Here is a 10,251-nt window from a genome sequence, read left to right on the forward strand (position 1 = left end):
ACCTCTGAAAGAGTGAATGTCTTTCCATGCGTCACAGAGCATGACTAGTTTCCTGCTCTAGGAAACCAGATTTCTAAGGTTAGGTGGTGAAATTACTACCCTGTATACTTTCAAACAAAATCAAACAATGAATTGATAGCACAAGCTTGACCATCTAGGTCTGATTTGTTGCGCTGGCACGTCTTCTCTGAAAGGCAGCTGCTCATGCCAAGCTTCTATGTGTTAAGCACTCTCTACACACACTGTAATAATGAGACTGTGTGGCTTGAAATCCTTTGGATTGTTTGTTTTATTTAAAGTAGCACTCTTAATAAAATAAAACTCACTTAATACTTTTATATTTGTCTTGAGCAATATAAATACCAGCAGTAAGAGTTCCTGCACTCAGTTCTTTCTTAGGAAAGAACACTCCTGGCAAACTTAATTACAACTTGTGCATAATTTTGATTTGTACCATAATTCTTCTAAAAAAGTACATGGCAGAACTTCAAACAGCATATTTATTTCTGCAGTATTGGTTGAATTCAAACAAGCAGTTCCATGTGCAAAGATCCTCAAAGCTGTTAGTTTTCAATGGGCCCTACACCTGCAGAAGAAAGCCCATGAGGTTCTGGGTGGGAAGAAAAGTCTGTCTGTGCCAAGCAGCATATGTGATACAGACAGAAATAATAGCAGCTCATATGGCTGCTTTTACAAAATGAGTGAGGCTTTGCTGTCCCCTACCCCTAACTTTTCTTAGACACAGGTTGAGAAAGAGGCGGATTGTTCTGTTGCATGTTTAAGAAGATAGGAGCTTTTTAGGTTTGTCATGTATGGTCACTTTAAGAACCACAGAGAAGAACAAATGATATTGGAGAGTTACAAATAAACACATAGAATTTGCAAGGCACTGGGAAATGTAGAATTTCTGGTTTCTTCTTACCAAAGTAGTAGCAAGAGAAAAAAAAAAAGCATCAACATACTTAGCTGAAAGCCAGTCGTGATTACCCACCATCCTTCAACTTTTGCACTCAACTGATCTGTGCAAAATGGTGCAGAATGATGCAATTATAATCTTTTTCTTCTGAAATAAACTGCTCTAGATGTAATTCATGCAGGTAAGTGCCTATACAAATAAGAGGTAAAGTTTAGCTAAAGGTGATCTTCCCAGCAAATTAGTTTCTTTTGTAGATTTTTATGTATATGCAAAGGAATTGGATGAAAGTGGACTCTAAGAAGATATACTGTAGAAGAATAAGGTAGATGGAGTTCTAGCAGCAGCCCCACAGGTTGCCTTTCTTTGCCCCTGGACAGAAAAAATAGATTAATTTTAATTTAATTAGATTACGTAGAACAAGTCAGTAGGTAGAAAGAACCTGAAATAGTGTGTTCCATTCCGCTTAAGGTATGTTAACCTTGAAACTGATAGAGGTTCTGAATAGGAAGGGTTAGCTTTTTAATCATGAAATTAATTTTGAAGATCACTGGTGGAAAAGGTGACAGTGCTTTGGATGGAGTAGAGGGAGGTAAACTGAGTACTCTCAAAGACTTCTGGAACTGGAATAAAATACTCCTATCACTGCTCTCTGAAATATAATGTCCATTCCAACCCTGTCTAAATGTGGGAGGCAGAAAGGAAAATGTATCACCTAAGCAGTAACCAAACCTCAGCTGACTGCTATGTAACAAAAAACCAGAACACACTCCTACACCTTCCTGGGTGCCAAAAGCTTCAACTGTCCTTTGTGCACCTGCCAAAACCTCCCCTTTTTCTCAACAGCTGCTGCAAAGTACTTGTGCACATTCAGTGCAAAGCTCTGTAACGTAACACAGAGCAGTTTGCTTTAAATCAGTGAGCAGGTGACTTCAATAGTTATAATCAGAAGGTTCTGGTACCATCCATTAATTTCCAAAGTAAAGTTAATCTTCTAAAATTGATGTATTTTAGTACAATCTTGTAGTAACTAAGAAGACATTTAATAAGAAAACATTTAATACTCTTTAAACTGGTTTAAACTAATGTCTTTAAACTGGTTTTAAGCTCAGAAGAAATTTAAGATTTTTAGGGATTTTGTTTCCTTGGTTTTTTTTTGTTTTTTTTTTTTTTGTTCTTTTTATTTGATAGAACTTGGAATTTCTTTAAATCATATAGGGAAGAAAGTTAAGTTTAATTGAATAAAACTACCTTAATTTCTCTCATGTATCTAGCATGAGTGAAACCCAGCTAAACTATATAAAATCTTCTGTTATCTTTAGTTAATGAACTGATAACTCTGACTACCATTTCTGTAGATATTTTAAATGAATAGATTTGATTCTTCTGACACCTATATTTAGTCATAACCTAGAATAAGAAAAAAAACAAACCAAAACCTTTTCTGGTTTTGCATCTGTATTTTCTTTTATAAGTATGTTGAATAAACTATCATTAAAATAATACCTCTATATTGGAAAAAGGTAAGTTTCAGCTGTGTAACAGCAGTGATTTCTGTAGAGTTCAGAAGTTTGACTTTCTTTTAAACTTGGCAGCATTAAGTGTTGCATCTAAAAATAACAGTACTGTTTTTAGAGCCAAAAAAAGTTGCGAAGTAAACTTTGAATTTTATTTTATTTTTTATTTTGCAAAGTCAGGGTTAATTTCTGTTATCCACACGTTTGTCTGCATTAGAGGAAAGTAAATTGACAGATTATAAAAAAAATAAATAAAATCAAAAATGGCTGACCAGGCGCAGAATGCTTAAAAGGCTTGGTGATGTGCTCTTCCTGACACATCATTTAGGTATAATAAAACATGGAATTCGGGGTACTAACTTCAAAGACTCAGAAATATGCATCTCTTATAGCAAAATACAGTTTCAACTGGCACAGTGCTCTTGCTTCTAATTTTTAAGGTTCATGAGGTAGAAGACCTCAAATTTTAATCTCATTTGGGGCTCACGCCACAGAAACCTGGAATAGAAAACCTAATTTTAGGAAAGACTTTTTCATTTCAGAAAAGATCTTTTTAAAAGAGAAATGTCTTTTTTCTTAAAAGAAGACAGACAGCAGACAGTGCAATTAAAGTAGTCTATAGTCATTCACGCTCTAATTTTTGAGACAAGAATGTCTTTATTAAAAAAATAATCCTCAATTATAGAAGGTATCTGTTTAGCTTTTCTCTGTAAGTACAGAATGCTAAAATCACATATCAAAAGGAAGCATCTGTATTCTACATAGCAGGGTAGAAGTCAATTATTCTCAAAGTGAATATGACCGAAATGCTGTGCTGGAGAGAGTAATAAATCAGGTGATGCCCTCATTTGGAACCAAAATTATATGCTGATGTCCACATCATGAAGTTGTATTAAAGATATATAATGCAAGACAGAACATGATGTGGCCCTTAAGCCTACTAAGGACCTATATCTCATAAGTATATAATGATGACTTAAGTATTGTAGGCACTATGAACGTCAGCCTCCTTGTTTTAAATCTCTTCCCATGATTCCTACAGAGTAGACCTTAAAATAAATTGGTCACAGCAAAAACATTTATCTTGTACATCAGGAGATGTGCAATGTGAAATCATTTACTCATATCTTAAGTAACAGTCTAATCATCAGATGTGGAGATGCAGATGCTAAACAACTTGTTGACTAAGGGAAAAGAAACCATGCTTTCATGCCAGAAAGCAGATGTGCTCAATAGACTTGTTCCTAAGTGCTGATTTAGAAACAGCTGTTAGTGCTACCATCATCTTTAATATACTTCATTTCCCTCCACTTCCTTTGTTTCCCTTACGTACAGATGCTTGCTCTATAGTTAAGTTGTGCTATTCAGAGGGTGGAGAGAAGGGAGTGCATTTCAATAAATAATAGGCAATCAGGACCTGATTCTGGGAGGCAGTGAGCACTCTCAGCTCCTGTTGGAGCCAACTTAGACTTGAAAAGCAGCATAAAAAGGTTAATCAAACCTACAATGTCAAGTTTGTCACAGTAGATCTTTACTTGAAAAAGATACCATTTTTGCCAAAGCTGTAAAAAATGGCACAAGCTAGTTCTTTCATTGGAAAAAAAGTTCTGGAGTTCTTCAAGTTCAGTTCAGTAAAGGATTTTTCTCCTTTATATTTTTTTTTTTCTTTCAGTCGTTCTGTCTTTTCACTCTTGCTCTTTTGCCCTTTCTTTCATTTTCTCTCCTTTTTCTTTCTACTCTCTCATTTTTGTTTCTGAAGTTGTTTTGTACTGCTGCATGCTTTGTGCAGCACCTCTAAGTTTCAATTGAGTTGTGCATTTGGAAAGCAGTTTTCCATGAGTCCAGATAAATTGACACTCTGAAGCACTTCACACAAAGTTTGCTTTACTTCCTTCCCATTACTAAAATATAGATGGATCACATATCAGTAACAACTATACCCTCCATAACTGACTCTTCAGCTCTAAAGGAAGTTCAGAATTCCAATATCTGAATTTGATCTCTAGAGGAAATAACAAATGAAGTACCTGTCTCATATTATTAGCACATGAGCATTAAATACTTCATTTAGAGTCCATTGAACTCTATGGAAAAACTCACATCGACATTAGTGCACTTTGGACCATGTCAAAAGTGGATTTCAATACTTTATAACGGAGGTTATAAAGAAATCTATAGAAAATACCTAACATTCCCTCATCTAAGAGTCATGCAGCACATTAATGCAGCAAAAGGTATAAAAATAAACTATTTTTCAATTATAAATTTCAATATAGTGACCTTCTAGATTTTGCAAATAAACTTTGACATACCAAATAGTTTATTGTTTTATTCTCCAAACCAGATACAGATTAATAGAACTAATTAATAAAAAAAAACTAAAGCTTTTTTTTGCTAACCATTTTCGTTTTTAAATTACTACCATCTTCTCTGTATGCAAAGCTTCACAGGCTATATGCTAGTCAGTAGTAGATATATATTCTCCTGTGGGAGTGTCAGGATTACTGACTTCCTTCTACATTCAAGAGCGTGCACGCAAAGGCAGCTGGTGTCCTTTCAGCCCTATTTTCCTTAAATGCCACGTTTCTGCCATGTGCAGACACAGCATTGCATGCTGATCCTCTGAGGAATTTATAAATATGTCTTGCATTTATTCTTGAAAAGGGAAATCATCATCTTTTAATTGATTTATATCAGCTAATATACAGACACTGACCTAGACTCATCCCTGGTGGAGGCATTTGAGGGTATGGTTGGACGAGCTAGTCTGAGGGTAGGTGATCTGAATGAAGAGGTATACCCCAGCTTGACCTTAGCTACTCATTACCTGGAAGCTGGTGCCTATCAGTTCTGCTGTTTTTAATACTTAAGGAAACAGACTGCCCTCGACTGCGTTTTTGTGAAGTAATCTGAATTACAAAAAACAGCAGCAACAAAATTTTGTAAGAAAAAATGGAAAACAAAAAAGAAAAATTTATAAACTGAAGTAGAAAATGGTCAAAAAAAGTGTCAGGCCAGCAGGCACGAGAGTTTAGCTCTCTGTGAGAGGACAGAAGTGAGCACTTGTATCAAGAGCCAGGCAGTTGTCATCCTGCTCATGTCTGTCCCAGCCAGAAGTGCTTCTGACAATGACTGTAGAAGTATTAACCTCAGTTTCGCAAGTATACAAAAATGAAATAGGTGTAACCCAGAAGGTGGTTTGCCTGGATCTCTCCTGTTCCAGTAAGTCAAAGTAGGTTGAATCCAGGCTGTGCATTGCAATTTTTCCTTCAAATACATCATAGTAACTTTTCTTGACAATTTTTGCACACATTATTATTTTGTTTTAGGCTTTCAAAGCTATGACTTACTCTGTGAATGTTCAAGGACATAAAAACAGCTGGAGAATTGCTTATATCTTTTAAATATCAGCCCAGTCCTGTAATTTCTTCATAACAAATAAAATTACCTTAGCTCTTATTTCAGAAGGAGAGTGATAATATTCAGTGGTACTGGGTTTAATTCAAAGTATGTGGAATCCAAAGTGTATTATTTTTGTATTCAGATTATGGCTGCAGTTGCACCTACTGCAGTCTGGTACTAGTAGAGTACTGTCTTCTGCAAGAGAAACTTCGTTGTCTTAAAAACCAAAAATAAACAAAATGACAACTTCCCCCAGAAAGCTGCCAGTGCTGTACGAATGCTGTGCCCTTTTGAAGACACTCTTTCCATGATCACCTCTGATACGTGACCTGAGTATAATAATTCCCAGCATCACAGCAGCCAGTAAATAAATACCTTCCCCTTTACACTCATTTCACTTTACAAGCCAAATTCTTTGGCTCTGATGAGTTGACTAAAGGAAAGGATGTGCTGTGCTTTGAGGCTGTTAACTAACCTGGAATCATTTTGTTCTGGTCCCAAGTGACTGACTTTAACAGCTCACGTTGGCTTTAACAGGCACATAGAGTATAAAAACCTAAATATACCTCACTTCTCACATGCGTACATACAGGCAAGTGACATTAACTATCAGTTCAAATGTAGTAAAATTTTAATGTAAAATTCAAAGCGATAGTAAAGGTTAAACACTGTGATGTTTCCTGGATGTGTAAGACAGATTCAGCAAAACAGCATTTTTGTGGCTCTATTACTCATGTTGTACAATATGTCCTGCTGTGCCTGCTCCTTGCTGTTTCTTTTAAAACTCTGAAACACATTCTGCTAAACGCAGCAGAGGATACACCAACATTGCAAGCCTTCTTGCTTTCTTTCCAAGTGAAAAGTTACAGGCATTGTTTATTTTTCTGTGGAACCTCTGTGAAGAGCTGCACAGGCACATGCACACAAGATATTTTAGCAACATTAAGAGGATCAGACCTCACAATCTCTTATTAATACTGTTTTCAGTGACAATATTTTAAGTTGAATTGAAATCAGCCTTTGTTCTGGTTTAATATATTTGACAGATGCTATACACATATTTTCCTTTTGTTTACTTTTCTTTTGGCTCTTGGAAAAAAAGTCCTTGTGTTTTGAAGTGCTGGTTCTTTAGAACTGTGCAAATAATTAAGGTTTACTTCCCCCCCATATATTTCTATACAAAGAAGGGGAGAAGGGAAAATGAGTTTCAGCTGGAGTAAAATCTTGGGGATTAATGTGACTTAAATACGGATACATTTTTAATCTTTCATGCTGCGAATCTCTTTTCCATTCTCATCTGAAATTGTTTGCTCAAAATTATAAATGCTTTGCCCTCTGGCTTTGAGGGTGTTTATTTGTATGAAAAATTTGACTAGGGTCTATGGCTAAATGGACTAGAATTGAGGATAGACTCAACTAGAATCACTTAAATACATTTGTGAAATAGGGAAGTTCTAAGTTCTGATAGTAAGAAATGTTCTTCACATACTTCAGCAAATAAATAAATAAAAAAGAGCTTCTGAAGTGCTCCATCTGAAACTTACCACAAAGTTTACAGGAACAAACAGGCAGAAAGGAATGAAAACTTTTTAGTGCACGTTAGTTTCTGAAGTATCTATCCTCCTCTGAAGGTCAATTACAAGCACTGTAAGCAGAAGAGGCAGCAGTATCTGTCCCTGCCACCACATGGGGCTCTCTGTTACATGAAATGTAGGGGTTTCTGCACAGTTCCTTCACAGGAATCCTTTTCTGTCTGTTTCTCTACCTGTGAAATGTCATTAATACATTTTTCAAGAATATGTGATTTTTTTTTTTAGTGCTTTCTAAAGGGCTCTGAGATCTTCCTGGAAGCTGTCTGCTGCAGATAGCCCTGCTGCCTTGTTGCAGTACCCCTTTTCCTCCTTTGCTGTTCTTATCCTCATATCCCCAGTGTTCACATTCTATCCAAAACTGGATTGCCTGCTCTTCAGGGAAGGCTTGCTAAGCTTTTTACCATACAGACAGAAAGGAAAAAAAACCAAAACAATACAGCCCAGTGCTGTGCTACAGCTATAAAGATCATTGTTACCTTCAATGACCCCATCTTTATTTTCTTGTTTTGTCTTCTGCAAAGGTTAAAGTTTGGTTCCAGAACAGACGAATGAAGTGGAAGCGGGTAAAAGGGGGCCAGCAAGGGGCAGCAGCCCGGGAGAAGGAACTGGTGAATGTGAAAAAGGGCACACTGCTCCCCTCTGAGCTCTCTGGCATTGGCGCAGCTGGTCTCCAGCACACAGGGGACTCACTAGCGAACGACGACAGCCACGACAGCGATCACAGCTCTGAGCACGCACACTTATGATACACAGAGAGTATCCCAGCTCCGTTCTCAGGAAAGATGCTTTGCTGGCAAGCCTTACACAGGCATCGTTTACGTATGCAAGTGACTCTGGCAGTGATTTTTAAAGTTGTTTGGAAAATTCAGGCTTATTGTGTCTGGTTTTCTTGATTTTTAGATGGTTTACAGTAAGTGCCATGTCTTAAAGGTGCCTCAAGAGTGGAGAAGTGGAAGACAAACTTACTTTGAACATTCCAGATTTGTTTGTCATGTTTATGACAGTGGGCAGGTATTTTTGCTTTAGCTTGCACTGAAAATTACATTGCTCTCAACAGACGTTATATTCTGAAAACCACAGTGCCACAAAATCACTATCTAGTGGATAAGAAATGTATTTTAACTCTGTATATATTTACCTTACAGCATTTTCCTGTCTTCACTAATTTTAGCAACGCATTCATATTAGCTGATGGCAATAGTCACTCAAAACAATAAATGGCTTTTTGTCTCTTTATTTTTGTTTTGTTTTTCCAAAGACATACAATACATGCAGATACTTTTGTTCAAGAAGAGAACAATACAGTAGTGTCTGCTAGGACACGTACTTGTATGACAGACAAAACAAACCTTATGTTGCATTTACTATCAACTGCTGCTAATAGGGTATTATTAAACTTACCTAGCTCCTCAATTCTTCTATCTTATAACTGCCAAAAAAATGATTTTTAGGATCATAAGGATAATCCAGTAACCTGCCAAAAATGTCATGTTCCACTTATGCTCAGTGGAAACTTCCTGAAGGATTATTCATTTCTACTTTGTCATTATTGAGTACATTGATAAATACTGACACTCTGCAAAAATGTTGCCGCTTCATCTTCAGTTTAGAAAAACAGCAGTTAAGCTGAAAGTTATTATCAACCGTTTATGTTGGTAGAAATCAAAATATGAAGGTAACTCAGTATTGTGTCCCATGTGTAAAATCAAGACACATTTTCTGTTATAAGCTTTTGTGTACATACAGGCAAATACCAAAATGCCAAAGTTAATGCAAACCATTGATTGTACTTTGTAAAGAAATAAGTTTAATAAATAATCCTTTTTAAATAATTCTGGTCTCTCTACAGTGATTTCATAGAATATTTTAAGTGTGTTTCTTTTTTTTTTTTTTAAAGTCCTAAGCAGCTCTGCCTTTTTGGGATCTTTTGGAATGCAGTGGACAACACAAAGCTATGTCTTCAAATTTAGATTTTTAATCTTGGATAAACCTTTTACATTGATCCGTGTGGGAAACTCTTTCCTTTAGCAGGAAGAAGACATATGACAGTTAATAGTGTCTTCAGCCAAAACCAACAAGAATCTGTTCAACCATTTTTCCATGATTTAGAGCAAATATAAAGGATTATTTTATACCTCATGGAAATGAGTGAAAGGGAATAAACATCAGGAAGGGACACATAATATATTGCTGTTGCTCAGTTAAGCTGTTTAGAAGAAAAAAAAGAACTCCAAAGAAATTTGGAGATGAATTGGTCTGGGCAGTGTGATAGAAGGACATAAGTGGAAGAAAGAGCGAGTAAAAAATGTGCATATCCTAGTAAATTCTTGTGAGCATTCACTGCAGCTCTGCTGCGTGGAGCAGTAGGGCATCATAAAACTTAAATGAACTTAAAAGAACTCTGTGTCTGTTCTTCAAATCACTTTCACTGTAGGTTTGGTCTTTCTTGCACATTAATTGTTGTCATGATCATTTTAATTTAAAATGTCCAAGCAATGGGTAATTAATTTCTTTAAAGTCTTCAGAGCATTTTATTGATTTCAGCAGCTAAGGGCTTTGCTTTTCTTTCTCAGTTCTTTTCAAATGCCTTTGTAACATAAAATTGCTGTGGATGGGAGTAGGATAGAGAAGTAAGCCAACTTCTTGTGAATACTTGATAGTTTTTATTTCATCGTTGAACGGGAAAGGTTTTTTGGGTGGTGATTTCCAAAGCAGGAAAAAAAACTCCAGTGATTCAGACTAAAGCTTTTTATTCTTGGCTGTTTATTTGTTTGTTTGTTTGGTTGGTTTGGTTTGGGTTTTGTTTTCCCCTCTTAAATGAAATAGA

The 10,251-nt window shown here is 36.2% G+C and overlaps 1 protein-coding gene across 1 annotated transcript in view; it reads left to right on the forward strand.

The window, feature by feature from the left end:
* The window catches only part of MEOX2 (mesenchyme homeobox 2), a 53,532-nt gene extending 44,276 nt beyond the window's left edge, over positions 1-9,256 (forward strand). The window contains exon 3 of the mRNA XM_061356456.1: positions 7,946-9,256. Coding sequence (XP_061212440.1) covers positions 7,946-8,170 — 225 coding nt within the window. The 3' untranslated portion in view covers positions 8,171-9,256. The remainder of the gene's footprint in view (positions 1-7,945) is intronic.
* The last annotated feature ends 995 nt before the right edge of the window (positions 9,257-10,251 follow it).

This window comes from Neopsephotus bourkii, unplaced genomic scaffold, assembly GCF_033783945.1.
Source record: "Neopsephotus bourkii isolate Nb327-2 ecotype Australia unplaced genomic scaffold, CSIRO-AGI_Nbou_v1 NB_855, whole genome shotgun sequence".
NCBI classification, from domain to species: Eukaryota; Metazoa; Chordata; class Aves; order Psittaciformes; family Psittacidae; genus Neopsephotus; species Neopsephotus bourkii.